Here is a 27,458-nt window from a genome sequence, read left to right as displayed (position 1 = left end):
GTGAAATCGACTCGTTGCGTATCCCCTGGGGCACTGCCAGTACATGGCATAAGTAGTATTTCTCGAATCAAGCAGTCAGTGCTTGTTTGCAGCACCAGCTCAAACAACACAGATTGCCAGACTACTTTGTTCTCACTTCTTGAGTTACCCGTTGTTTCAGGGGTTAAGGTTCTCTTCGAGTGGGCCAAACTACTATAAACCAAGAATGATGAACAGAGAAAGAGTGAAAATTTCAAAGGTGAAAGAAAAACACATTAGACACACTACACACTGGTGTTTCCGTCATTAAGCAGCACTAAAATTTGAACGCCAGAATTCCATCAAGGCAGGTCAACGAATGGGTTTGGCCAGCCATCGGGATACTCGGCCGTAAACTTGAGCCATCTCTCCAAGCTGGCCACAAATGCATCTCCAACCCTCTTCTCAATGACGCAGTCCTGCCAACTACAGGTGACCACTAGATCCCCGCCCTTAACCGCTACCGTGGATATGCCAAGGGCGGAGGCTCCAACGTTGGCCCCCATGAGGAACTGAGCACGGATGATGGACCAGCCAGACTCCATGCGATCTGCTACCCCCGTCAGCGTGGGTTCACCTGCATCAGGCAAAGCGGACGACGATAGGGTTGGGGTGCCGTCAATCAGGCCGAGGTTGGTGACGACCCACGAACTGCGCCTCGGTCGGCGTGCCTCCTCGAGCAACTGCGTATTCCAATCGTCAATGACCTGCCAGAAACCAATGATATCGTTGTCGAACCCCTGTTCCAGCTTGGTGTTGATCTCTCCGCGCACCTTATGCGCAACTGTCCAGATAATGTCCATAAAGTCGCTCGAACGGACGCAGCCCTCGCTCGCAAGGGACGTCTTGAAACGCACATCGGCAACGACCGTTTCGTCTAGGACGTGGCTCGACACCGTCACGTAGTTGGCCATGGCCCGCCCTGGGTCCAGCCACGGGTGCGAGGGGGTGCGCGGGCAAGAGCCGTCGCAGATCGATCGCGGTCAGGGACTCGAAGGCCGTGGACCTGGACGACTTGGCGAGGGGGCGCGAGGGACACCATGGCCAGGGCGTGGAGGAGGCCGGTCAGCGTCGTTTGATGGTGGCGGCATGATCCCACCAGCTTGGCAAGCACGTCGCTCGGAATCGTGATGGCCCGGAATTGCGTCTTGTACGGCGCGGCTTGGATCGGCGCCCAGTGTGCTTGTGTCGGAGTTCTTGGGTACTTCTCTGCCGGTGTCTTTACCTCCCCTGGATGAAACTGTCCAAGTGGTGCGCCTCCACCGGAAACGCGACGAAGTTCTCAGCAGGCGGGCTCAACGTCGCTGTGGAGTTGTCTGTGAGTGTAAGGATGTGCTTGTTCAACAGCAAGCCAGGGTCTGACCCCTGACCGTCATGAAGATTCTGAAGTAGGTCCTTGTGGAAGATTTTGGCGCTACCCCCGTCCATATTGGTATGGTTCAGATTCAACAGAACCTCGATGAAACCGGAGCCATCAAGATGAATGATCTTCACCAACCATCCGGGGGCCGTCAGATAATTGTCGAATTTGGTGTCCAGCTGTTCGCTGCAAGCGGCTCTGAACTCCTCGTTAAAGTCCTGGAGGCCTCCGGTCACCAGGCGCCATTCAATATGGTTCTGGAGGTTGATTTCCTCCAAACGCGCCCATGACGGGCTGGTCGTGTCTTTTCCAACGAGGCCGACGTGCATCAGAGGGTGTTTCAGTACAACGGAGGCAATCGCCTTCTCCATGGTGTCGAACAGCTCTTGGCGCGCATCTCGGCCGGCTAGCCAATTGGGTAACTTGTATCTGTAGGTAACTATGTTGCCTCTCATCTGGTCGAGGTTCTGGAGAGCAATCTGGTACGATTCACTGTAGCAACGATCATTAGAGCCAGCCGGGATCGAATCATGAGGTGCTGCCTACTTTCTCCCTAGCCGACGAAGGATGTTGGAGCTGGAAGCTTCGTCACCGTGTCCCGAAGGGAGCTCCTCTGGCTCTGCTTCAACCCGAGGCTGGCGAAGCTCTGTCACAACAGAATTTGAAAATGGAGCGACTTGTTGACCCGAGCATGTGGGGACCAGCTGTTTCAGTGGCCGTCTCTGGCCTAAGGTTGCCGGAAGCAACAATGGGCCGGTTCCCTGTGTCCTTAGCAGACGATGCCAGCCTCGGTGTATGCATTTCGCAGCTGCATTTCGCGAGCCCGCTACTGGTCTAGCATGGCTGCAAACACGCTTCAGCGCCTTCTCAGCTTCACGCCTGAAAGCGAAAGTGTCAACGCCTCTCGCCATATACATTTCCGCGAATCTGAATCACGGCCCGCGGTAATTGAAGCAATGGAGAACTTTACGCTGGGCTTGGTTGTATCTGTGAGAGTATGTCAGGGCTAGTACTCCAATCCCATTGATCAGGCTGACGCCCCTAATGCTGACACCATGCCGCAATCAACAAACAGTCCAACGCGTGCCCGGAAGCAAGTCTAACCGTCGTCTAGCACCAGTCGCCCCGTTGCGTTCATAGCTGTTGGGTTGGGCATACAGGCCCTCGTCTTCAATGGTGCTTCGTCCGTGTAAGATCGGGTTGGAGGGGAGCGAATCGGCGTGTGCCATCTCGAGATGCACAACATAGCATCTCGGTCGAGGCCTTACGGCCGAACCCCTCCCCAATTCTTGTGCGGGCTGACAAGCGTCGATTGGTCTGCACCTCAACCCGAAAACGTCGCATCGTTCGCCCGAGTCTTGCGTAATCCCTCTAGCAGCACACGAGGGTGGAGTGGCCTAGTCTAGCAAAGTGACAGCACGCCCAAATTGTCCATGAGGGCGTCTCTTCGAACCGACTCTGTATACACCTTCCCCTTCACTTGGTGCAACTGACGTCACGCAGTTAAGTTACAATGGCCGTCGAAGAAGTGTCACTCAATCTCGAAGGAGTCTCCTCCAGCCCCAACTCCAGCCCCAATGTGGAGAATGTCGCCGGCGACGAGAGGCCGCGGCCGAGATTGCACTTAGTGACATATCTCGCAGTCGTTTCTGTCAACCTGGGGTTTGTCGCGCAGAACTTCGCCATTACCGGCGCAGGGACAGTAAGTACGTCATCATCATGGCAGATACATTCAGCAGCCTGACCATTGCAAACAGCAAGCGCAGATCATTGGACAGACCTTTCATTCCTCGGACACTGGGTGGACGACAGGCGTCATTGTAATCTTCTGTGTAGTACTGGGGCCCATCGTCTCTCAGTGCGCTGACCTTTGGGGCCGAAAATGGTTCCTTGTCGTCCTGAATGCCTTCGGTTTTGTCGGTAGCATCGTCGTCGCCCGTGCCAGTGACATGCCGATGGCCATAGCAGGATTCTGCGTCATCGGCTTGTCTTTTGGCAACCAAGGTCTGATCCATGCCGTATCGGGTGAGGTACTGCCACGTCGCTGGCGTTCCTGGGGCCAAGCAGCTGCCTTGGTATCTACTGAGATTGGTCTAGTGCTTGGTCTGGTTGTGGCAGGCTCCTTGAACCGCACGGGAGGCGCCGACGGGTTCAGGAACTTCTACTACACCACGGCCGCTTTCTACTTCGCGGCTACTGGGTTGTGTATCCTCGTCTACAATCCACCACCCACCAGACAACAAGTTGAAGTTGTCGGTTCTAAGCTGGCGAAGCTAGACTGGCTGGGGTTTCTCTTGCTAGCTGCCAGTGTGGTCCTGTTCAGCATAGCACTCAGCTGGTCACAGAACCCGTACTCGTGGGATGATTTGACTGGCCACGTGGCTGCCCCTTTTGCTCTCAGTATTGCCCTGGTGGCGGTTCTGGTCGTCTACGAGCGGCGGAAACCTGACGGCCTATTTCACCACGGGCTGTTCCAGAACCGCATGTTCCCAATCTGCCTCGTCTGCGTCTTTGCCGAGGGCATATCCTTTTACGCCGCCAACGTCTATGTGCCGTTGCAAGGCAGCGTCCTCTTTCCCGACGAGGATTTCCTCTACGCACCCCTCCGCTTGGCGGTCGGGTTCGTCGCCGCCGTGATGGCGTCGGTTGGAACCGGCCTCTACTGCTTCCTGACAAAGCGGGTCCGTTGGGTAACCTTCGTGGCTCTAGTCATCTTCGTTGCATTCTTCGCCGGCATGGCTGGCGCACTTCGCGGTATAGACGGCTCGGACTTGTCCCGCGCATTGTGGGGACTGCCAGTAATCTTGGGCGTGGCTTTCGGTATGGTGCTCGTTACTCTGGTCACAGCTGCACAGCTCTGCGTTCCAGCCAGCTTGGTCACAATCTCCAGCTGCCTGATGCTGTCTATTCGCTCTCTTGGCGGCACAGTCGGGTTTGCCGTGTACCAGGCTGTCTATCAGTCGGCCATGAGTCACCTGGACGAGAACATTGCGCAGGCCGGAATCGCGGAAGGGCTACCGCAAGAGTCAGTACCTGATTTTGTGAGCTACGCGAAGGAAAGGGACAAGTCGGACTTGCCGTCGATCCCGGGGATGAACGAATCCATTGTCGAAGCGGGTGCCGTGGCACTAAGGAGCACCTACAAGTCCGCGTTCTATAATGTTTGGGTCACAGGAGCAGCCTTCGTCTCTGCCGTCGCCGTTCGTGAGTACCCAATGTCGTATTTGACGTGTGCCATCGGTCTTTGAATAATCACTGACGTAGTCTTGGTTTCAGTGTCTATCTTCATGTATGATCCGACTTCTGAGTTTACCAACCATATTGACTATCCGATCGAGAAGGAGGTCGATCCAGCTTCTTAGTCAGGTGTGGGAACTATCTTTTGCTTGGTGGTATTATGATAGCCATGATCAATGCAAGCACGTAGACCAAGCCATAGAAATTCCAGATACATTACTATATCAAAGTCTATTGACGTCAAAGTGAAGCATGTCTCTGTGAAAACCGTCGTTCGAGTCTCATTGGCTCAGTGCATTCTCCCAGAGGCTTTAAGTACTTTCCTTCACGATCTCATGGCAACTCTCACCCCTTTGCTGCTTCTCTTTGGCATCGGGTTAAACATATCATGGTCATACTTGATGTCTTCTTCCGTAGTCTTATACAACCGCATATTCGGTAGTACACGGAGGCAAAGAGCAGCTAGCCCGACGTGAAGCTCACAGTACGCCAAGCTTGAGTTGAGACAATCAGTACGACACACTACTCCTGGACAGGGCCAAAGATTGTGGTTGAAGGGGAGCCCGGATTACTTACTTGATTCCGACGCATGAGCGACTACCTTTTGAGAACGTGAGCAGATGGCGCTCCAGTTCCTTATTGCGAATGCTTCCATCACCACTCAAAAGCCATCGCTCAGGCCTGAAAGCGTGCGAGTCGGGGAACAAGTCCTCGTCATGATGCAGAAGAGCTGCAGACATGCCGACAGCATATCCCCGGGGTATGATGTACTGGCAGGGCTCACCACGCCATACCCCGCGGTAGATCAAGTCTTCATGGGTTGCGATGCGTGCTGTACGGCTAGATAAACCGTAAGACAGCCGTAAGCCTTCGGAAATGGCAGCGCCCAAGTATGGAAGCTTCTCCAGTGACGACCATGACGGGAGCCCGCCCGAAGGGTCAAGCGCCCTTTCAAGCTCGCGACAAAGCCGGCGGAGGATATCTGGCTTGTCCAGGAGATGGTAGGTGATGACGGTCAAGGCCCAGCTAACGGTCTCCGAGCCGGCCGTCAATAATGCCGCCGCCTCATCCGTGAGTCTGTGTATCGACTTCTCTTGCTCCGGGGAGATCTGACTCCAAAAGTGAGCCGAACACGGTCTGGTCTTTTCTCCGGATACCCGCATCGATATCGGCCTTGGTTCTTTGAATCCTTTCCGGGACATCGACCTGCGGGGGAAGTGTCAGGTTTTCAACAATACCCCCATGATCTTGGTTTCTATCGCGTGCTTACTCACCGTCATTGTTTTAATGAGTAACCTCATTTCTTCTGGTAGAAACCTCGAGAAGCTGCAAAGTTAAAAGTCAGTATGCACAGCAGACGAACAATGTAAACGATTTATGCCGAGACAGAGGAAAGCCCAGGGCCTACCCAAGAGCTAGCGTGCTCAGATACCGAGAGGCTGGAAAGAAGCGGAATAGAAACACGGGCCTGTTGATCGAGCAAGCCGGGCCGCGGAAATTGGGTTTCCATGCTTCCTGGTCCAGGAACCCGAAGCTCTCCCCGAAAGCGTAGTCCGAAACCACGTCCGTACTGAGACAGCTGTAGGCTTCGGTTACATCGAACGGCTGCCCTCCAGCGCTCATCATCTTATCGCACAGCGTTTGTACGAGCCTCTGCACTTTGCCCTCTAACTTGGCAACCTGAGCCCTCGAGAAGAACTTTGCAAATGCATTGCGTCGAACGCGGTGCAATTCATGGCCGGCGGTGGAGAAAATGGCACCAGACACCCTACGGACCGCGAGATAAGTTGTCAATATTCCTGAACATTTCCCAAGTAGGAAGAAGGGATCATGCGGTGGGCATACGTACGCTCCACTTCCTCGGATTTGATGCAGTGGCTTGTCACGCCTTCTCCCTGCGGACGCATAAATCTCGTCGGAGAATGCAGGATCATTGCAGTGCACCTCGTTTGGGCTGATGCGCACGATCGGCCCTGTGGCACAATGGGCCAGCCCCGCATGTCAGTCATTTGTCTTGGCAAATTGCCACTGTCAAGTCTCGATAGGTTAATTAGGCTTCATACCATATGCTTCATGCAGACGTTGTATTCTCTTTGTATATGTACCAAACTTTACAGCGTCGTAGTAGAACTCGGGGAGATAGGTCGCGCCAGCTAGTCTTGGTCCCGGTATGGAGCTCAGGGGGTGAAAGGGGGATAAGTTCCAAGCTGCCTGCGCAAGCTGATACAAGAGCCATGCTGAAACAAGCACGAAGAAATGCCATTGCAAGGGATCAGTGAATAGACTTTGCATCAGGTCGCGCGAAAACATGGTTTCATGCAAGAGTGGCATCATACATGGTGATTCAATAAGGCAACCCGACTCGTGTCGACAGGCAGCTGCTGCTACATAAGATAAACTTTTGATCCCCAATTTCTCTTTGGGGGTCCAGCCGTTTTTGCTTCGGCCCGGGCGGCCTGGAAATAGGGAACGAACCAACAATACATAGATTGCAATCCCAGTCCCAACACACCCATGCAAAGCCTATGTCGTAGAAAATGGCCTGATGTTGGCTCCGTATGGTCACATTGAGAATTAGCCACATTAGGTCACTATAACCCATCACTGGCTCGAATCTGGTGCGCCGAGGGTTAACTACCGATGACAGCAGGACCGCGTTGGCACAAGTCTACTTGGAAGCAGCAAGTCGAAGCCAGCAGGTCTCGCCAGACTTGTCGGGCACTGAGCCATAACAAAATCGGGGTAGTGCATGTCAGCGTGACATTTGATGCGACACATGTCAAAGCACTGCACTGTAATACTCGCAGAATGTCTTATAAATCAAGCTGACATGAGTTCGGCCGAAAATCTGGACCAACAGCTTGTAAGTGATTCGGTGTAGCCTGCTCGAACGTAAGCACACTGGACTACCTAAATTGAAACTCTACGAAGCCACCCACATGCATGATACAAGTTTACAGAAAATACACGTTTGTATGTGTTACATTAGTGTCCAAACACCAATGTGCCGAATACTTGACTCACACGAACGAGTCACTCTAAAGTAGGATTTGGACGCGTGACTGAGACGTAACATTCCACTGACCAGAACGATGGACTTACCAGATCTAGTAATGGAGATGAGACCTGCGTTTACTAGCTGATTGGGCTGAAGAAACATTCTATTTTAGTACTAGTACAGGAAACCAAAACTCTTGCCAGGGTAACACCGGTTCGTTGTTGAAACGAACCAACTTGCAGCCATATGGGCCTGAATTCCAGTGGCTGTGAAACCTATTAATTACCACATTAAGAAGAGAGTAGTGAATGTTCCGAAATCGCAACGCCGACTCATAGCGCTTCCTCTATGGCCACATCTGCTCTAACTTTGAGTGGCATTGACTAGTGGTCCGTAAGATCCAGGATGTCCACCATCACGGATAATGGGATTATAGTATCGGAAACGGTTGTGTGGGTCGAACTTGGCCTTCAGACTCCGCAATCGACTTAGCCGCCAAGGCTCGTAGCCGTACATCGACTCGAGAGACTCATCTCCTGCAGCGTAGTTGACGTATGTGGACGGTTTGCGCTGAGGCTGGCCGGCGTTCCACAGGCCCCTCACCTCAGCCGCCCATTTCTTGGTGACTCGAGTGATTCTTCCATTATCTGGAATGACAGCGTCGAAGAACCTATGAACAACATCAAACCCCCGTTAGATTTCTGCCCCTCTTTGATCAACGGAGAAGGTCCATCTACTTACATCAACAGAGTATCATTCCGGAGAGGGTAGGCTGTCGAATCTGATGGAACCTTCTGGACAGCCTCGGTTGAGTAGCCCTCGTGAACAATGTGAGTCGTTTTCAAATCTGGGTACCGCTCAACCATTTGGGCGAACGTGTGATATATTTCACGCTCTATCGTGATGTTATACTCAATCAGACCAGCCGTGGAGAATATGTGCTTTCTGCTTGGGGCGCACAGGGTCTCATTGACGCCTGTACCCTGTCTAGACGCGATTTGAGGATAAGGCACATCTCCCTGGTCCGAAGCAGCGGCTGGGATTGCATTAAAAGGTTCAAGCAGCTCCTCTGCCTCCTCTGCGGCCCCGGCATACCCAAATACCCAGTACATGCTGGGCTGGGGGCCTATATTAGAACGGTACCAAAGAGACAATGAGACGAATACTTACTTCAGTATCACTGACGTTTGCATTCCACCAGAAGCCTCCATAGTTAACGCCCATCTTTACTGGCGTTTTGCCGTGATCGTGAAACTTGTTCATCGCCTCGAACACAGCCTCGAGCTTGTCTTGGGTCCAGTAGTAGTTATGGTAATGCCAAGTGTCTAGGCCCTTTGGGTAGATCTTCATCTCAAAACTCGTAACGGCGGCGAAGTTGTGACCTGCGCCCCGCATGGCCCAGAAGAGGTCGGCGTTGGATGTGTCATTGACAACAACCTCGGATCCATCCGCCAGAACAGCGTTGATGTTAACCAGGTTGTCTGCAATCAGTCCGTAACTCCCTTCCATGCGACCATGGCCGCCGCCTAGTCCAGGACCCATCATGCCAACACAGTCGCAGGCGCCGGTGGCTGAGGCATAGGGGATAACGTCAGTTCCCTGCTTTGGTTTGCAAAGGGGTGCCTGGACTTACTTCCCACGTAGCCGTTATCCCAGAGATATTGATTAGCCTGGCCATCATACGCCCCACCCTGGAACAGTGCGGTCTTGCCATCAGGCTGTATGCTTATGGACCGAAGCTTGGTCATGCTGATTTGCAACCCGTTGAACTTCCCTGAGTCCGACGTGAACGAATGGCCACGGTTGACCACCATCCATGGAATGTTGTTACGATTCGAATATTTGACCTATCCGGCAAAACATCAGTAACAGTGCTGAGATAGGCAGGGGGGCTTCATGGAATCGTCTTTCTAAAACTGACTATCTTGGAGACATCGGATTCATGATTCGGTTCCACCACGACTTGTACGCGAGGGGAAGTGAGTGTTTGATATCGAGTCGTCGCCTGACTCCATTCAGCATCCGAGGGGCCAAATATACGCGACCCGTGAGACACCAGTGGACCAAGCTCTACAGACACAATCTGGGCTGATAGGTGACGGCGAGAAATCCCCCGGGTCGGAAGTAGTCCGGTATAATAGCACTTGCCACGAGGTGGCACTGAGAAAAATAGAGCCCCAGCAAGGCTAATTTCTTGGCGAGAAACATCATCATGGTCAACGAGATCGACGTGCCGCACTATCCGGGGTATTTTGTCGTGCTGAAAATGCTTGATTTCTGCTTCTCGCAACGGGCTATCTGTTCTATTTATACAGACGACTGCGATCCATAGAAGACTTTCCTTGAGCACAACTTCGTTACCACGTTCGTTATCTCGTGGCATCAACATCCCAGTCAGCCCCGGCCTCATGAAAAAGGAATGGAGTCAAGCTGACATACAATAGCATACGCCACGAGCGCCATGTGTTCTTGTGGGTGTAGTTTTCAATCCTAATGATCACGCCCCGGACCATGGGAAGGAGATGGACTGGTCATCCGGCTGTTTCAGAAGGATTCGAATGCCCCCCAAGAAGGAAGACACTGATCTTGATTCCAAGCGATGGGATGAGACAGGGGAGCTGAAGGGTCATGCCGCTGTTGAGATTTTGCGTGGCGCACAGCCCAACTGACATATAGACGCCAAACTTGGAAGACCCGAATAGCAGGATCACATCCCTGCACCGCGTGGCCGCGAGTTAGCAACCTGTAAGTGACCACCGGGCCCGACTCGCTGAGTGGCTTAGCAAACGCCGAGGGCCGCGCGTGAGTTTGACCAACCGCAGCCTTCCTGGTTTCCACAATGAACAGTTATAGTTCAATTTGTGGATGGAGCTGACATAACTGACGCTGTCACGTATTAAGTAATGTCATCATGAAACGCCCCCTGAGGTGGCCTAGGGGAGTACTTCCGTAAACGGAAATATGAGTAGTCCGGTCAAACCCGTCGCTTGTGCTAGAATGTGTGATAGGCAAGGTGCGGCTGAACATCTATCCGGTGGTAGGGCTTATCGGCGTCGCTGAATTAGTGGTCCACACGCCGAATCCTAGACTCAGATGGTCGCCAGGGAAAAGGGGCAAGCTCGAGATACAAATTGGCGGTGTCTTAGCAATAACGTAGGCGATAGCCCTAGCTGCTTATTGAAATGACTTTAATTCATGAATCATATAATATACGTACTCAACTGACATAGAATCTTAGTAGAGCTAGAATCCCGCACGCGTTCATGGGGCTTCCATTTGACCATTTCGAGCATCCTATCATGTAGCTAATAGTCGAATACTTGTCCAACCAGTTTCTCGCTCAGCTTCCACAACTTCTCAACGTTGTCGGGGCTCCTCGCTGACTCATCGACCTCAGTCACTTGCCCATTCTGTAGGTATACAGGGGACCGCGCGGCAACCGCGGGATCCAAGGCAGCGACGAGGGGCGTGGCCGCAATCTGTTCGAACGTCTTCAGCCTGGGCTCCTCCCACACGAAGTCCTTCCCCGTGTTCGCCTTGGCGATGGGCTCAATGTCGCCAATGTCGTCCCAGGTGAGGTGCCGGGCTAACTGCGTGTCGCCGTTGTAGCCAGGGTGCGCGGCCGAGGACGTGATGCTGTATCGCTGGAGGCGCTTGCTCAGACCGAAGGAGAAGAGGATGTTCGCCGTCTTGGCCTGGCCGTACGCGATCCAGTGCTGGTACGCCTCGCCGTTGGAGAAGTTGTAGTCTTCGAAGCGGACGGGGCTGATCAGATAGGCCCCGCTCGTCAGGTTCACCACTCGTGGCAGGGCAGTGTTGGTGGCGTTGGCGGCTGTGGCGGCTTGAAGCAGGGCGGGGACGAGCAAATTCGTGAGCAGGAAGTGGCCGACGTGGTTGACCGACAGCTGCATCTCGAGGCCCTGCTTGTCCAGCGTATAGTCTTTGATTGCCATGTTTCCCGCGCTATTGATCAGTACGTCGACTCTGGGAGCTAGTTCCAGAATCTCTACTGCAGCTCGCCGGACCGAGTCGAGGTCTGCCAGGTCTGCCTCAACGAAGGTGGCCTTAACATTGGAATCTAGGTCCCTGATGCTCGCCATCACAGGTTCCACTTTGTTGGCTGATCGTGAAACCATGAGAATGTGTGCAGGAGAGGCTCTGGCGATCGCTAGAGCCATCTGGCTCCCAATGCTGGGTTGACCGGCGCCAGTGATGACAAAGGTGCGACCACGAACCTGAGATTCGAAAGCCAAAACTACCTCCCCTGCGTCGAGTTTCCATTAAAAGTAGTCATTGAGGATGAATGAAAGAGCTGGAGATGATGGCCGCGAAGGCACCTGGATCAGCTTGTTGAATGTTGGACCTTGGCACGCAGGAGGCTTCAACATTGGAATATTAAATGCTGTCAGTATGGCACTTGAAATGCGATGCCCCTGAACTACTGAAACAGCTAGTCGTCATGAAAATCCCACTCGGCCCCAGGAGAGGAGATACTTTGGTACGTGTGAGTGTACATTACATGAATGCTGCTTATCAACTGGTAACCATGAGTCGTTTGCGCAACTGGACCCCCTGCACCTAGAGGGTGACACAGAGAACAAGTGCTGACAGGCAAAAGCAAGGAGGGGTGTCGCCCCGGGGCTTCGAAGCTGGGTAAAGACCGATCGAACCGCGGGGTTCTGGTATCTTTCTGCTCATTTGAACTCACTGTTCCAAATAAAGCCCCCGGCCCATTTCGTCCGTTGGCTCTTCCTTTACCTACAGCCTCCAACTTCTATCCTGTTGCACTTTGGCCATTATTATTAGCACCGAAAGCTCCGCCCGAAAATGAATGCCGGCCCGAGAAAGCGACCGGTGTCGTCCTGCATTCCCTGCTACACCAAGAAGCAGAAGGTCAGTAGCTAGCTATCCACAGCCCGTCACTTCCCCTAGTGCTTTGTAATGACGACTTATCTCCGATAGTGCGACCGGCAAAACCCATGTAATCACTGCTCTAAGCGTCGGCGGGCGGACGAGTGTACCTACGACCCATACCTGGACAACACCCAGGTCACTGGGCAAGCTTTGGTTCCTCATGATGCTCCCATTTCCAATGGGGCGCACCGCACCGAGGACAGGGCGACCGTGCGTGTCAGCCCACTAAGCGACGCCGGTTCGCTTTCTCCGTCCTCTTCCGACGGCGACCTCTGGCCTCTGGTGGAGAGGTATGGTTACACCGAGAGCAGCCATTCGAACACCTTGGCACTCGTTCGACAGGTTCGTCGGCATATCCCGATAGCTATGACCACGACTCTGGAGAAACGGCTAAAATATACTTCAGTTCAGCGGAGAGGAGCTGGGGCAGAGAGATGGCACTTCTGCGACTTTGGCAGGCGAAGACGCTGGCGAGGTACAGCGGATCACGAACTCGATGCCCAGTCGTCGCATTCTAGACTTCCTGCTACAGTTCTTTGTTTCTGAAATATCCTGGTACGCGTTGCCCATTCAATGAGATATCTATACTCGATGTGTGAATTAACCGTCACACCTTGGACACCACCAGGATTGATCACCTGATTCACCCACCCTGGTTTCTCGGCCAATACCAGCATTGGTGGGCCAAGAAGTCAGCGCTTCGCGTGGCAGATGTCGAGTTCCTGGTCCTGGTACTCAGAGTAGTCTCTTATGCCACGCATTTCCTCCCATCGCAGTACTACACACTGGATCGGATTGGTGGCGTCTCGCTCAATGATATCCACAAGTCATGCCAAAGCGCCGCCAACAGCCTCTACAAGGTCGTCTGGCGACTCGAGGGCCGCGGCTCTTGGGTTCGTGTACAGCACTTCACCTTCCTGGCCATGATGCACCAGACGGAAGGCAAGATGAGCGATTGCTGGGCTGCATTGAGTTGTGCCATCGACACGGCGCAGAATGACGGGATGCTGCGAGATGAGACCTCACCAGGCCGTCGCTTGAACGAAATGCATAAAGAGATCCGACGCAGAACCTACTGCCACCTTTACATCTGGGACAGTCATCTCTCTAGGCTCTATGAACGTGTTCCATTGTTGCCTGACCTCGTCCCCAGGGAGGGCTGGACGCAGATGCGCCTTGTATACAGCACAGGAAAGGACACCAGTAGTACCGAGGTAGGTACAGAGCCAGAAGCGCCGGACGACTATGCGGAGCGCCTCCTCCAAGCTCACCTGGCTACCTTCTGGCGACAACGCGGTGCGAGATCCGATGCAGAGTTCGACGTGGTAGCAGCCGAAGAGCGCTACGAGCAGTTCTGCAACGAGTATCTGAGTACTCTACCTCCTTGTTTCGCTCTGGACCCGGACCATCGATGGGACGATCGTTGCCCTCGTCTTGTGCTGCTGAGGCATCTACTACACATCAGCATATTCGACTCGCTCTGTTGGAACTTCCGACCTGTTGTCTCAAGAAAGGCCCAGGAGCGTAATAACCTCTCCCTCTATAAGCGAGTTCTGCTCGGCTGCCAAAAGAGAGCGCTAGGGGTCGCGGCTCTTCAGGTGCTGAAGAATGTGACCAGTCTCCACCGGCTGCTCGGTGTGAGTCACACCCAGTTCGTCGGGCTCATAACTCCCGCTTTCGAGGCATCGGTGCTGCTAGCATGTCTCTGTCTTGATCCCCAGTTCCCAGGGATCGACGCCAACGGTGACGCCGATAGGCCATGCGATAGGAGGGTCGCCGGGACGGACCCGCTTCGCAGGAGCTTGGCCGAAGTGACGCGCCCAGCGTGCGTAAAAGCGGTTCAAGATTCGCTGCATCGGCTGCGGATGTCAGCTGAGGTCAGCAGCGTAGCCGATGCGGGTGCAGAAGCATTGGGTCGCTTGGTAGCCAAGATGGCGACCGCGGGCACCAGCGCAGGCGTCAGCGCCAAAGACGATCTGCAGCGAGACGCCCAGGACGGTGCCGAAGGGCCCCAGTTCCCCGACTACCTTCCAGCTTTGGATAACACGCAGCTCTCTCACTGGTCGTTTTTTGGGTCGGGGATGCGTGGGATGACGGGGCCCGTTGCACCCATCGTGGATTCCAACGATGAATACCAACCGGGACACGACGCATTTTGGAACTCGTTCATACCATAGAGGAATGCTTTTTTAGTGAAAAGAGGATTCTGCTTCTTGTACAGGCTACATCCGACCCTTCCGGTAGATTGACACATGATTATAACCCCGATACAAGAGTCCCTCTAGCTGGGATGATGTCAAGTGCACATACTCAGCATCGTTCAGGGATGTTGCCGTTGTGTATCACTGCCTACCAGATTGCTATGGCTTCTAGGAAGCTCCGTGCTGACAGTGAAGGGGCAAAAGCAATCTCCCGCTCTACGGCTATCATCATCCAATCCACACAAGTCATCCGCTGTATGGGGGGAGCACAACATCTGCCGTACGTAAGCAGAAGCCCCCAGCCGAGGTTTTTCGGTCAAAGGAAGCTGCAAGATTGGAAATCCGGTTGAGCCAGAGTAAGCGGTTTCCGTATGGACTTTGAGATCTCGGCCGAGCTTGGTGAGCCGCTTGTCTAGCGCCAGGATGCGGTTCTGGCCATGTTGCATCGACCAACGGTCCTGGGCAGTCTCTGACTGCCTCGCGATGGCCAAGAACCACCACAAATAATATTGCCTTTTTGAAATTATGTTGCGATTGTCATATCGAGGTAATCGAGAGATGACTTCATACCGGCCACCTTAGTCCGATTCCTCGCCTTAATCACCGCACGATCTAGATTCCCGCAATGGACTATCCGTCTTTTGGGCTTGAGCTTATAGGCAAAGCATTCAGCTTCGAGACCTTTCAATGGCTTGTTCTCTCGTGGGTCGTCTATCGAATTGCTCTGGCTTTGTACAATGTGTCGCCGTGGCATCCACTCCTATGCTTTCCCTGGCCCCAGATTGGCTGCCATGACCTTCGCTTATGAGGCATGGTACGACTTCGTCCCGCACGTAGGACGATACGGCTTTGAGATCAAGAAGATGCATGAGAAGTACGGTACGAACCGACACATGAGTGCAGCCGTAGAGTTGCTGCGACGACGGCGTGTAGCTACTTCGATTCTGACGCAACTCTAGGTCCGATCGTACGCATCAACCCCGAAGAGCTTCATACTATTGACCAAGGCCTTGCGGATGCTATCTACGCCGGAGGCGGCGAAGGACGTTTCCGCGACAAGCACCAGCACTACCTGAATACCATGGTCGAGCCCTTGCTGCAATCGACCTTTGCGACCCGCGACCACGAGACCCATCGGATCCGTCGCAGCGCCATCAGCCGCTTCTTCTCCCGGCAGCAGATCCTGAAGCTGGAGCCCGAAGTCCACGAGCTGGCTCAGCATCTGTGCGACAAGATGGAGCAAAGCGCCGGCCCCATCGAGTTGAGCGAGGCATTCAACTGCTTCACCGCCGACACCATCTCCCAGTACGCCTTTGGCCAGCCGCTGGGCTTTCTAGCCCAGGAGGGGTGGAAGCCCAACTTCCGAGCCGCGACGCTGGCCTCGCTTTCGATGTGCTACGTCTACAAGTTCATCCCCGTGCTGCGCGCTTGGGCTTACGTCGCGCCTTACCTCGTCCCCTATCTGCAGGGGTCGATCCGCCTCTTGATGGAGGAGATGACCGTCAAAATACCGACTTACGTCAGGCGCGCGATGGATGAGCGTGCGGATGGACGGATTTTCAGCGAACTGCTGGGGTCCAAGTTGCCCGACGAGGAGAAGACGGTCTATCGGCTCAGCGGCGAGGGGTTCTCCTTGATGTCGGCAGGTACAGAAACCACAGCTGTGAGTTTGACTCCCTCCCATCCGTTTCCACTTACCCTCGCTGACCAACTACGGGATGGCCTCCAAGACGGCGCTTTCCATGATCACGTACAACCTGCTTTCCCAGCCCCGCATTCTGGCCAGATTGAGAGGGGAACTGGACAGTCTGGTTGCCACGGACCCCAAGGCACTCAAGTGGAACACCCTCGAGAGGTCACCGTACCTGTATGGTGTCATATATGAGGCTCTGCGCCTGACATATGGCGTCTCGACCCGGAATCCGCGTATCGCCCGCGACGAAGACCTCGTGTACCAAAAGGGCAGCTACAACTATGTCATCCCCAAGGGCACGCCCATTGGGATGAGTAGCGTGATGCAACACCACGACGAGGCTGTCTTTCCGGAGTCGTACAAATACAAGCCAGAGAGGTGGCTCGACGCCGCGGGCGAGAGGAACCACGAGTTGGAAAAGTACTTGTTCACGTTTTCCAAGGGCACGCGGCAGTGCTTAGGGATGAAGTGAGTAGCCCCTTAATTAGCAGCATGCAGCCCGCGATACTTACATGATTATGCGTAGTCTGGCGCTGTGTGAGTTATCTCTGGTGACGGCAGCGCTAGCTTTGAGGGTCCTCCCGCGGGCTGAGCTGTATGAGACCACGGACGAAGACGTCGCGTTCGACCATGAGCTGGTGTTGCCACAAATTAAAAAGGGCTTACGTGGGGTACAAATTATTGTAAAGTAGCCAAACGTGGAATATCATAAAGGGCACATGTTACTTAATGATCTTTTCAAATTCTCGGGACGTAAATCCCATCTCCTCATCCGGTGCCTTTCCGTTCTGGTACTCCTACGTGCCCTCGGGGTTTGGAGTGTCGGCCGACGGGTGGCAGCCCCTTGCCCCCTCTTGGCTTTCTCCTTTGCCTCCGCAGCGTCAGAGTTCCGCCGGCACCATGCCTCCCTCGCGCCCTTGAGCATCTTCTCCCAATTCCTGCTAGCATCGTTGATCATACTCTTCTTAGCCTTGCCGAAGTCGGGCTAGACGCTGTATTCAGAGCCTGGCCCAGAGCTTGGCTCGGTTCTGCCACTCTATCTCCTCTCGCAGGTGGTCCGAGCGCCTTGATTCAGGTGGTCTGAGCCCCCCACATCTAGCCACACTACAGTTCGTTCACCTGGGAAGGAAGGTCTTCACGGAGTAGTTGAGCTGAGGCAAGATGCCGACGAGATCGGTGTTTCTCTGGCCAGAGGCGATGTGTAAAGGACTCAAGTGGTTAAAATCGCCGCGGTTTGGGTCGGCCCCGTGGCCCAAGAGTAGGTATCTCTACAACATCAACATGGCCTCGAATAACAGCAGCGTGAAGCGGTGCCCCACCCAAGCGACTTGGCAGGCTGTGCTGTGGAGAACAGTCTCAATATAAGCGGACGCAGCAGCTTGTCTGGTACATACGACCATATCCTGCTGAATACTAGGGATCCCGTCCGCTCTCCCATATATAAGCAGCAGAGAGCCGAATTAGTACTAGGGTCGGTGACGACCTGGGAATCCTCGGTGTTGTATGTTTAGCATTTTTGCTATTTGGAGCTCGACTGACTCTCTACCGGTGGAATCCATCTATGTGTCTCGTCACCATCTGGCATTTGCCCGGGTGAGATGCCGTTCTTTTTCTCCATGATCGTTGCTGGCTCCCACGCACATGGTTGGAGTGGCGGGGCCATGGTGCTTCAGTACAGTATGCCTTCCCAGTTCAGAGTTGTGTCTTGATCCCGTGCATTCGCATTTCAATCTGTGACCTTCTCATTGATGTTTGCCTCCATTCACTTCGTCTTAGGATGTACTTTCACCTTGGTCGCCCTTTTGACGCGACTGATGTGTTGCGCCAGCGTTTCTCGGGGCGGGAATGGTTCGATTGTGGGGAAGTGGTGGGGGAGAGTCCTTACCCGCTAACCGCCCTCCCCTTAATCCCGTCGAGTTCCCCCATCCACAACCGCCTCATTCCTTGGCACGGTACTCCGCGCAACACTCTTCTCCGGATTCGCCGAACCTCATCCCCGAGAGCAGGAAAAAGGGATCCGAATGCGCCACGCCCCATTCATCATATACGAGCAGATCTCCCTTGGTCCATCCACCCAAGGCCACTAGCGTACTAGGTGCGCAAGATCCAGTGCGCCAACTCACCAGCCACGCGACATCATGTCTTCCGCCACAGTCTTCGACTCGGTCCTCTTCAGGAACATCTTTGGCACCGAGGAGATCCGCGAGTGCTTCTCGGAGAAGTCCTACGTCGCTCATATGATTGAGGCGGAATGCGCCTTATCCAAAGCCGAGGAGGCCGAGGGAGTGATCCCCGGCGGCGTGGCAGACGTGATATGCCAGCACAGCGACGTGTCCAAGATCGACTGGAAGCTGCTGGGTTCACGGACAGAGATCGTAGGATATCCGGTCTTTCCCCTGGTGGAGCAGATGGCATCGTGGTGCCCCGAGAACGAGGGTGAGTAGAGCCTCCCTTTCAGAGGTGGCCGGTCGAGCGGCGCGCCAATCGGGCGGAGGGACTAAGGAGGACAATCCCAATAATTGGCCATGGCGCTAACCTACGAACGAAAACAGCGGGATATATCCACTGGGGAGCAACGACCCAAGACGTGATGGACATCGCGTCTGTGCTGCAAATGAGGGAAGGCCTGGCCATTGTCGAGCACCTGATCAAGCGCATAGTGCAGACGCTACAGGCTATGGCGAAGAAGTATCGAGACACACCTATGGCCGGCCGTACCCATCTTCAACACGCCTTGCCCATCACCTTTGGGTACAAATGCGGCGTCTGGCTGGCCGGCATGCAGCGCCATCTCGAGCGCCTCGAACAGATAAAGGAACGCTGCCTATTAGTCCAGTTCCGGCGGCGCCGCCGGGACTCTGGCTTCATTAGGGGATAACGGTGTGCGGGTACGGAAGAGGCTGGCCTCCCTCCTCGGACTTCGGGATCCCGTTATCACCTGGCATGTGGCAAGGGACACGGTTGCCGAGATCGTCAACTTCCTGGCGCTGGTAGGGGGCACTCTTGGCAAAATTGCTCTAGACCTCATGATTATGTGCTCCAATGAGCTGAACGAGGTATCCGAGCCGTACGTTCCGCACCGGGGCGCTTCCTCGACAATGCCCCAGAAGCGCAACCCCATCTCGAGCGAAGTGATCCTGGCCCAGTCTAAGATCCTGCGGGCTCAGTCGGGCCTCCTACTCGACGCCATGATTACAGATTTTGAGCGCGCGTCGGGGCCTTGGCACCTCGAATGGACCGCCGTGCCGACGGCGTTTATATCGGCAGTGGGGTCCCTCCATCAGGCCGATTTCGCCCTTGCGGGCCTGCAAGTCAACGAGGGCGCCATGCTGGCGAACCTGCAGGGGACGCGGGGCCTCATCGTTGCCGAGGCCGTCATGATGGCCCTCGCGCACCACACTGGCCGGCAAGAGGCGCACGAGGTCGTCTACCAGGCGTGCGTCAAGGCGTGTGAGGATGGGGAGTCGTTGCTCGAGACGCTCCAAGAAATTGAGATCGTGGTAAAATATATAGACCATGAAGAGCTCGAGCAGCTATGCGACCCTACTAGATACATGGGGACGTGTCAGTTGATGGTGGACGAGCTCTTGGCACAATAACGACGGTATATAGCGGCGAATGGAAATGAAGTGGTGGCATGTATAGGAGATACCTGTAAATACTTTCTGGTTTATTGATGATGAACGATCCCGTTTCTGTGTCTCACTTGACGAATACATACTCAGATGTATTGAAGATTCTTAAATGTAGGTAATTCGCAGTGGCTAATTCAGAGCCATTATTTCTTTAGACAGGGCCGCCTCAGGAAGTTTGGCATATATTCTCGTCTTATCATCCACCATGCTTGCGACCATTCGCATTTTGGCTTACTATGAACGAGAAATGAGTGTTTCTTGGTCCTATAAGTTCGTATAATATCAAATATGGTTTTTGCACCATCCCTTTTCCACCATAACAATATCTTCGATGGAGGTGCATTATTTAAGATTTTGTCTCTCGATCTGACTATGAGAATCCTACGTTTCCTGTTTATTATATCTATGATACGTTAGATAATAGGCTTGTTGAGACTGCTACGAGACTTCCAGACAGGTCGTGTTCAATGAAGCTGGGAAGACGAGATTCCGTTGAAAACACTACAGCCGGAAGTGTGAGACGTTTGTGGCGGAAGCCAGTCGCCGTCAACACCGTCGTGATCGAAATAATGGGCTATCCCCTTAATGGCGACAACACTGCCCTTGGTGTAATATTATAAAAGGTAAGTATTTACCGCAAGTAATCAACTGGCCTAATTATTTATTAATTAAGTAGTACTTAGTAGGAATAAGTATTACATTACTAGTTGGATAACCATTATGCCACGACACTGATTATTCCCTAGTCACAGGACGACACGATATGGTGGGGGCAGCGTTGTCGCCATCAAGGGGATATGGAGGCTACACTTAGGCTGGCCCTGGTTGATCCGTCTCACGAGACACTCAACGGAAATGTCACGTCCAGTATGATGCGCATTCTAGCATTGGCACCAGAGCTTGTCCAGCGGAGCTGAGTGAATGAAGTCGATTACACCCGCGTTAACCTAACCCATGAAACGCCCAATCAAAACCAGCCGGCCGCCAACTAATGAACACTGCAGAAACCGATGGGGTATAAGAATGGTGACTTTTGCTGAAAACCTAATGACTCCAACCCACGCCAGTATCAGATAATGAAGGCAACAATAAAACCCAGTAGGGAGGTGATGAGCTCAACGTCCTTCCCACTAGCCCCGCTCAGGAGGTTCGGCACCGATGTCGTGGGAGTCACTACGACTTCTGTGGTGATTGGCCTGGGGGCCTCCGAGGTGGTTGTAGTGGCCATAGTCGAGTTGTTGCTCTCGGCCGAGTCGGTAGGGCTGGAAGAGTGTGGAGATGCTGATGATGACGATCCTTCGCTCGTGACCGGGGCGTCTCCGGACTCTTTCTGGGTGATGCTGCTTGCTGGTGCTGTCGTTGCTGTAGGGCCCACTGTCAGACACTCAGGGCTCGGATCCAGGTTGCGTACAGTCATGTACGGTCTTGTCGGTTTACTTACTCGCATCAGGAACGCAGACGACGGCCGATGGACAGACAGCCAGGACGGCAAGTGCCCAGCTCAGGTGGTGAGTAAGATGCATGCTGACGGATGTGTGTGTGGATGGCGGATACGGTATGTATGTGACAGATTCGACCCGATTGCGACCTCAGCTTGTTCTTTGTTCCCCGGATGGTTCGAACGAGGAAGAGAGCAGATCACCAGTCGTCTGGACGGGCCATTTTAAAGTGCTGGGCATTGATTGCCATTGCATGCGGCTACGAGAAGCGAGAAAGCTTGTCGGGAAGTGGCTGTCTGGCTGACTGACGGGTGGGCCTCCGGATGCACGGCAGTTGCAACGACGATGCGCGCCTGCGCCAATCAGAAGGGGCCCTGGTGCTTGGTGCCTCCCGCTGGCGAGTTTAACGGAAACTATTGAGTGGCACACGACATGGGAAAGTGCATTGGGGCCATCGTATTGTGGTGCCGCACTCCCGTGTTGAAGGACATTCTCGGGCATTAAATGGGTAGGATCCGCGCGCGGTGCGACTGGTGCTAGGGAAGGGGAAAATTGGAGGGCGGGCGGACTAAGGTTAAAATAAGTAAGACCTTTTCAGGGAGGGTATCGTAACATGAGGTCAGGCAGGTCCCCAAGTCCCCTGAGCGCGCGCCTCATTGCTTGCGCAGTCGCTGCTAAGCTACCAAGCTACCAAGCTACAAAGACAGATCATTACGTCGGTGGCTGTCAATCAACGGCTCCTGAGGAACATGGACACGTATGCTGCCACGTAGCGGCAATAACACTACTCCTTCTGCTAGTTGACAATCTTCAGTTCGCAACTTTCCCAAGCCAGCAAAGACATCCGAGCTGTCGGTAATTGCGCGCGTCGGTGAGCACTGCCTCGAGGTCGGAAATGGAAATGGTCTGCTGGGCATGGGTACGGTGTGACTCTTCGGGGTCTACGTGGGGTGAAAACGGAAATGTCAGGTGGGACCCGACCCTGCTGTACACGTTATTTGGTTGGCCTACAGCTCCTACAGCTTCAGCCCCAAAATCCTCTCAGCCGCCTGGGCCACAGCTTTGATCTCAGATAAGCCCCTCTTCGATGTGGCTCATCCTCCAGCTTTACTTGGTTGAGGTCATCACCTCGCGCGAACAAACCACAACCATACAAACAGCTGAAGCACCTCTACATCGCCAACAGTGTTCCTTCCTAATCAACACCAAATCCGCATTTCAACAGCTTCTCATGTCAGTTTCACAGCTCTCGCGGCTCCTGCCGCTGCCTGACGAGGACCTTCAGCAAGTTTTGACGTACGCCGCAACGCTGTCCAAGCCCGAGGCAGTGGAGCATTTCCGGAACCTGCTTGGTGATTCACCCGACGCGGTCGACTTCATCTCTTCGTTCAACTCCAGGCGCCAGGACCCCAAACCCGCCCCTGCGCCCCAACCCTCGTCTTCGCAATCTTCACAATCTCTTTCGGGCAGCGTTCCCAAACCTCCACGGAACAACAAGAAAAAAGAAGGCACCCCTCCACACTCCGGCCCCACGTCAAGTCACCAACCTCGGCCCAGCACCAGGCACTGCCTACAACAAGAAGAGTCTCGAAGATGACTATCGGTCGGGCGCATCAAGCCGTGCTGCGTCGCCGGCCAAACCGCCGGCTAAATCTGCAACGCCGCCGCCGCCTAAGCCGCCCCCATCTGCCGCCGGTCACCTGATCTCGGATCTGCCCAAGTCAAAACCGAAATCAACCCCTGCCTCCCGGTCATCTACCCCTGCACCCAAGACCAAGGTCAACATTTCGGGTGGCACCGCCATGCATGGTGCTTCCTCGGCCTTGTCAGACCTGGATGCCGCCATCAAAGCACTGGAGCTAACGACTAACCCCACAAAGAGCAGCGATGCTTCGAGGAAATGCAATTGCGTAGCTGCGAGGCATCCTCTGCTGGCTGCTGCTCCTAACTGTCTGCATTGCGGCAAAGTCATCTGTATCAAGGAAGGACTAGGGCCATGCACTTCCTGTGGTACACCACTTCTGAGTTCCGAGGAGGTGCAGTCTATGATCAAGGAGCTAAAGGCCGAGCGTGGACGGGAGAAGCAGGCAGCCGACCGGGGTGCTCACAGAAGGGCCGATGTATCCCGAACGCCAGCTCCATTCACCAAGCCACGCGAGACGAATGAGGATCTGTCTTCTGCCGAGGCCAAGGCCCGAGAACATCGTGATCGCTTGCTTGCCTTCCAGAACCAAAACGCCCGCCGCACAACGGTCCGAGATGAGGCTGCCGACTTTGATGTGACTGGCGCCATGGCCGGTACTGGAGGCAGCATGTGGTCTACTCCCGAGGAGCGCGCTCGCGAACTGAAGCGGCAACAAAAGGTTCTGCGGGAAATGGAGTGGAATGCTAAGCCGGAGTATGAGAAGCGGCGCCAAGTGGTCAGTATCGACTTGGTCGGGGGCAAGGTGGTCCGTAAGATGGCCGCAGTCGAGCGACCCTCCAGCCCTGTGGAAGAAGACATTGTCAAGATCGTCGAAGAAGTCCCGGCATCGTCAACCTTTGTCAGCAGCAATATCGGGGGCGGGGGTGGAGCGTTCAGTAAGAACCCGCTTCTTGCAGGATTGATCAAGCCGGTTTTCCAACCCGAAGGCAAAGGCAAGGGGGCAGAGCTTGAAGGGCGGAAAGATCGCAAGACGAAATGGAGGAGGGTTCAGGATAACCTGGATGACAACTCCGAGGTCATTCTGAACGGTGGAGCTTACGGTACTCAACCTAGTTCGGGACAGCCGATCACGGCCGGCGGTGATGAGCCCGATTGCGGGTAAAGCGTGGGACATCTAACAGAAAATGCATCGCGATGTCAATGTCCCATTCCGCTGAAGACGATATAGCTGATGAAGTGACGGATCTGACAACGTTGACTGGTTTGTATATGATATTCTTCTATGTACGTGACATGATTGCTACGTGCTTTTGACCCCGCGTTCTTCCACCCCCTACGACACAGTCAAAGTGGCAGTTTGTCGGATATCCCGACTGCTAGCGCCGACGCTGATGGTGAAGGCACCAGTAGGCACTACCCAGTTCTGCTGGGCTACGTCCCAGTAGCTCAGGTCTCTCCTTCGGAGCGCGAACGTGGCCGTGCCGGACGCGCCCGCCGCCAGCGGCAGCTTCTCGAATCCGCGCAGCTGCTTCGGCGGGGCGGTGACGGAGGACGGGTAACCGACGTAGAGCTGCGCGACTTCGGCGCCCGTCACGGAGCCCGAGTTGGCCACGTTCACGGTCACGGTGGCGACAGTCTCGAAGAGGTCGGCGCGGCCGCCGGGGACGATGTCGCCGGTGGCTGGGCCGGCTGCCGGGGCGCCGTCTACGGTGATGGCGGAGTAGGTGAAGTTGGTGTAAGCTGATGACATGAGTCCAGTCAGTATATACGAACAGGAAGAGAGAAGAGGCGGGGTTTAAGACTTACACAAGCCGAAGCCAAACTCGTACCGCGGGGCAATGTTGGCCCGGTCGAAGTGGCGGTAGTCGATGTACAGACCCTCGGAGAAGCTGTCGCTCTGGCCGCGGCTGACGCTGGTGCCGTAGTCGCCCGCCGCCTTGGCGATGGTGTAGGGCAGCTTGCCCGAGGGGTGGTGTCGCCGTACAGGACGTCGACGAGGGCGTTGCCGCTCTCCTGCGAGGGAAGGCCGGCCCAGACGACGGCCTTGACGGACGGTAGGGCCAGGATGGTCTCGAGCAAGATGGGCCCGACCGAGTGCACGACGACGATGACGTTGTCGCTGGCCTGCGCGACGGCCTGCACGAGCTGGTTGCCGTTGTGCCACGGGTTCAGGTCGTTGCGGTCGCCCGCCACGCCCTCGACCGTGATGTAGCCCTCGCCACTGTCGGCGGTGATGAAGACGACGGCGGCGTCGGCGCCGCGGGCCGCGGACGCGGCGGACGTGCTGTCGCTGGCTTGCAGGTTGATGGTGGTGCCGTCGCGCTGCGCGCGCGCGTCCGGATCGCGTCCGCGGGCGCGACGAAGTACGGGTAGTTGGCGGTGCCGGAGCCCCAGCCCATGCCGAGGGCGCCCATGTTGCAGCCGCGGTCGACGCAGGCGTTGATGCCCTGCGGGTTGTTGGCGGCGGCGGAGCCGATGAGGGCGAGACTGCGCGGTTTCTGGAGCGGGAGGACGCCGCCGTCGTTCTTGAGGAGGACGATGCCGTCGCGCGCGACGGCGCGGACGTTGGTCTTGTGGTTGGCCTGCACGTTGGCGTTGATGTTGATGGTCGGGTACCCGCTGTCCTGCTGTGTGAAGTACCAGGCGCCGAGGATGCGGCGCACCATGTCGTCGACGCGCGACTGCGGCACGCGGCCGCTGCTGACCGCGGCCGCGAGCTTGGGTCCCCAGAGCACGGAGCCGCCGTTGTAGTCGGAGCCGGGCATGGTCATGTCGAGGCCGCTGTTGGCGCTGAGCTCGGTCGTGTGCTGCGCGTTCCAGTCGGTCAGGACGTAGCCCTGGAAGCCGAGCTCCTGCTTGAGGAGGCCGTTGAGGCTCTTGTCGTCCTCGCACGACCAGGTGCCGTTCAGCTTGTTGTACGCGCACATGACCGACGCCACGTTGGCCTGGACGGCGTCGGCGAAGGGCCACAGGTACAGCTCGTGCATGGTCCGGTCGTCGACGTTGGAGCTGATGGTGTCGCGGCTCAGTTCCTGCTCGTTGGCGATGTAGTGCTTCACGTTGGCCTGCACGCCGGCGGCCTGCATGCCCTCGACTGTCTCGGCCGTCGCGATGCCCGAGAGGTATGGGTCCGCTGCGAAGCCCTCCCAGTTACGGCCGCCTTGAGCGATCTTGCCGAGGGGACCCGCGACGGGGCCGAGCAATACGTGCACGCCGCACCCTTTCGCCTCTTCGCCCATGAACTGGCCGCGCTGGCGGATCAGGTCGCGGTCCCAGGTCGAGCCGGCCTGGATGCCGGGGGTGAAGGCGGTGACGCCGTTACCGTAGCGGACGCCGAGCGGGGAGTCCTGGAGGCAGAGCTGGGGGTAGCCGATGGAGCCGATGGCGGGGGTGTTGCCGACGCAGGGCCCCTTGTTCCAGCCGACGCCGGTGACGATGTTGATCTTGTCCTGGGAGGAGAGCTTGGCGAGCGAGGCGTTGGCCTTCTGGTAGGCGGCGCCCCAGTCGGCGGCAGATTGGGCCGAGGCCGCGGCGGTGCCGGCCAGGAGGGTGGCTATGTCTTGGAAGCGCATCTTTGGTATCTGTTGCTTCTGGTGCTGGGCGGATATAGTCGTGGTGGGAGGAAGGTAAGGGATGCCTTCGCCTGCGCGGGGCTTGGATTTATAGGATCGGCTGGGGACGACGGGCAGAAAGAAGTGCCAGGGCAGACGGGCCTCGTCATTCCAATCGAATCATATAGCAACTTATACCATCACAAGAGCACATGGTAAGCATCAATACCATTCGAGAAAATGTGCCTCGGAGCTTGGCGATGTCGCTTGGGGTGTCCACCATGACCACTGCTACTGGGGCCACTGGGGTGGGAGATCGTCAGATCACGATGCCTTGTACGGCAGTTAACGGAAGACCATGAGTCGGAGTGTGCGTTTTTCCTATCCTAGGCACGCATACTTGCCTACATAAAGACATACCTAGCCCGGCATTTTGCCATGAGCAGGTTAGATTGGCCCTTGGCACCGATCTTGTCCACCCCTCTCTGGGCCACCATTGAATACACGCTGCCCGGCAGTGCGTCCCGTTTGGGGCTCTTCCCCTGGCTGTCCTGAGCACGTTACCTCATTACCTAACGGCGTCACAAATCACAAAGTTTAATATTCAATGCGCCATGCCATGGATGACGGAGATTGAGAGAGAAATGGAAAAGGCATGGCATTAGCCGGCCCGCGCAGCCAATGTCTCCCTCTCTCTCTGCCTGTGTCTTCTCTTCTTATAACGGGGGGTGGGCCAGCAAGTAGGAAAGAGGCCGGAGGAGTCGACT

General features: G+C 55.3%; 12 protein-coding genes across 12 annotated transcripts; 5 read left to right on the top strand and 7 right to left on the bottom strand.

The window, feature by feature from the left end:
* Positions 1–320: 320 nt before the first annotated feature.
* PG997_008669 (alcohol acetyltransferase) lies at positions 321–932 on the bottom strand (the record flags this gene model as incomplete). Its single annotated transcript, XM_066812984.1, has 1 exon — positions 321–932. One exon carries the CDS (start codon positions 930–932, stop codon positions 321–323), a length of 612 nt encoding a protein of 203 aa, XP_066668326.1.
* A 69-nt stretch (positions 933–1,001) lies between these two features.
* Positions 1,002–2,607, bottom strand: PG997_008668 (uncharacterized protein; the record flags this gene model as incomplete). Its single annotated transcript, XM_066812983.1, has 4 exons — positions 1,002–1,200; positions 1,244–1,870; positions 1,925–2,257; positions 2,483–2,607. The coding sequence occupies 4 exons, from the start codon at positions 2,605–2,607 to the stop codon at positions 1,002–1,004; spliced, it is 1,284 nt and encodes a 427-aa protein (XP_066668325.1).
* A 284-nt stretch (positions 2,608–2,891) lies between these two features.
* On the top strand, positions 2,892–4,740 carry PG997_008667 (Efflux pump FUS6; the record flags this gene model as incomplete). Its single annotated transcript, XM_066812982.1, has 3 exons — positions 2,892–3,080; positions 3,136–4,582; positions 4,643–4,740. 3 exons carry the CDS (start codon positions 2,892–2,894, stop codon positions 4,738–4,740), a joined length of 1,734 nt encoding a protein of 577 aa, XP_066668324.1.
* A 200-nt stretch (positions 4,741–4,940) lies between these two features.
* PG997_008666 (uncharacterized protein) lies at positions 4,941–6,925 on the bottom strand (the record flags this gene model as incomplete). The annotated part of the gene is made up of 5 exons (XM_066812981.1): positions 4,941–5,109; positions 5,192–5,821; positions 6,024–6,383; positions 6,465–6,588; positions 6,679–6,925. 5 exons carry the CDS (start codon positions 6,923–6,925, stop codon positions 4,941–4,943), a joined length of 1,530 nt encoding a protein of 509 aa, XP_066668323.1.
* A 1,051-nt stretch (positions 6,926–7,976) lies between these two features.
* On the bottom strand, positions 7,977–9,361 carry PG997_008665 (uncharacterized protein; the record flags this gene model as incomplete). The annotated part of the gene is made up of 4 exons (XM_066812980.1): positions 7,977–8,283; positions 8,355–8,731; positions 8,784–9,184; positions 9,247–9,361. 4 exons carry the CDS (start codon positions 9,359–9,361, stop codon positions 7,977–7,979), a joined length of 1,200 nt encoding a protein of 399 aa, XP_066668322.1.
* Positions 9,362–10,918: 1,557 nt separating this feature from the next.
* Positions 10,919–11,749, bottom strand: PG997_008664 (short-chain dehydrogenase; the record flags this gene model as incomplete). The annotated part of the gene is made up of 1 exon (XM_066812979.1): positions 10,919–11,749. One exon carries the CDS (start codon positions 11,747–11,749, stop codon positions 10,919–10,921), a length of 831 nt encoding a protein of 276 aa, XP_066668321.1.
* Positions 11,750–12,440: 691 nt separating this feature from the next.
* Positions 12,441–14,704, top strand: PG997_008663 (fungal-specific transcription factor domain-containing protein; the record flags this gene model as incomplete). Its single annotated transcript, XM_066812978.1, has 4 exons — positions 12,441–12,506; positions 12,576–12,869; positions 12,934–13,082; positions 13,156–14,704. 4 exons carry the CDS (start codon positions 12,441–12,443, stop codon positions 14,702–14,704), a joined length of 2,058 nt encoding a protein of 685 aa, XP_066668320.1.
* A 649-nt stretch (positions 14,705–15,353) lies between these two features.
* PG997_008662 (cytochrome P450 monooxygenase aflU) lies at positions 15,354–17,113 on the top strand (the record flags this gene model as incomplete). Its single annotated transcript, XM_066812977.1, has 5 exons — positions 15,354–15,475; positions 15,510–15,607; positions 15,688–16,391; positions 16,459–16,889; positions 16,948–17,113. 5 exons carry the CDS (start codon positions 15,354–15,356, stop codon positions 17,111–17,113), a joined length of 1,521 nt encoding a protein of 506 aa, XP_066668319.1.
* Positions 17,114–18,559: 1,446 nt separating this feature from the next.
* PG997_008661 (adenylosuccinate lyase) lies at positions 18,560–20,020 on the top strand (the record flags this gene model as incomplete). Its single annotated transcript, XM_066812976.1, has 3 exons — positions 18,560–18,857; positions 18,974–19,185; positions 19,253–20,020. The coding sequence occupies 3 exons, from the start codon at positions 18,560–18,562 to the stop codon at positions 20,018–20,020; spliced, it is 1,278 nt and encodes a 425-aa protein (XP_066668318.1).
* A 1,105-nt stretch (positions 20,021–21,125) lies between these two features.
* Positions 21,126–21,579, bottom strand: PG997_008660 (uncharacterized protein; the record flags this gene model as incomplete). Its single annotated transcript, XM_066812975.1, has 2 exons — positions 21,126–21,430; positions 21,498–21,579. The coding sequence occupies 2 exons, from the start codon at positions 21,577–21,579 to the stop codon at positions 21,126–21,128; spliced, it is 387 nt and encodes a 128-aa protein (XP_066668317.1).
* A 1,147-nt stretch (positions 21,580–22,726) lies between these two features.
* On the top strand, positions 22,727–24,302 carry PG997_008659 (uncharacterized protein; the record flags this gene model as incomplete). The annotated part of the gene is made up of 2 exons (XM_066812974.1): positions 22,727–22,932; positions 22,994–24,302. The coding sequence occupies 2 exons, from the start codon at positions 22,727–22,729 to the stop codon at positions 24,300–24,302; spliced, it is 1,515 nt and encodes a 504-aa protein (XP_066668316.1).
* A 171-nt stretch (positions 24,303–24,473) lies between these two features.
* On the bottom strand, positions 24,474–26,712 carry PG997_008658 (uncharacterized protein; the record flags this gene model as incomplete). The annotated part of the gene is made up of 4 exons (XM_066812973.1): positions 24,474–24,880; positions 24,947–25,097; positions 25,130–25,462; positions 25,501–26,712. The coding sequence occupies 4 exons, from the start codon at positions 26,710–26,712 to the stop codon at positions 24,474–24,476; spliced, it is 2,103 nt and encodes a 700-aa protein (XP_066668315.1).
* Between the last annotated feature and the right edge of the window lie 746 nt (positions 26,713–27,458).

This window comes from Apiospora hydei, assembly GCF_038363865.1.
Source record: "Apiospora hydei strain CBS 114990 chromosome Unknown utg000006l_segment0_segment0, whole genome shotgun sequence".
Lineage (NCBI taxonomy): Eukaryota > Fungi > Ascomycota > Sordariomycetes > Amphisphaeriales > Apiosporaceae > Apiospora > Apiospora hydei.
This window is presented reverse-complemented; position numbering and strand designations above follow the sequence as displayed.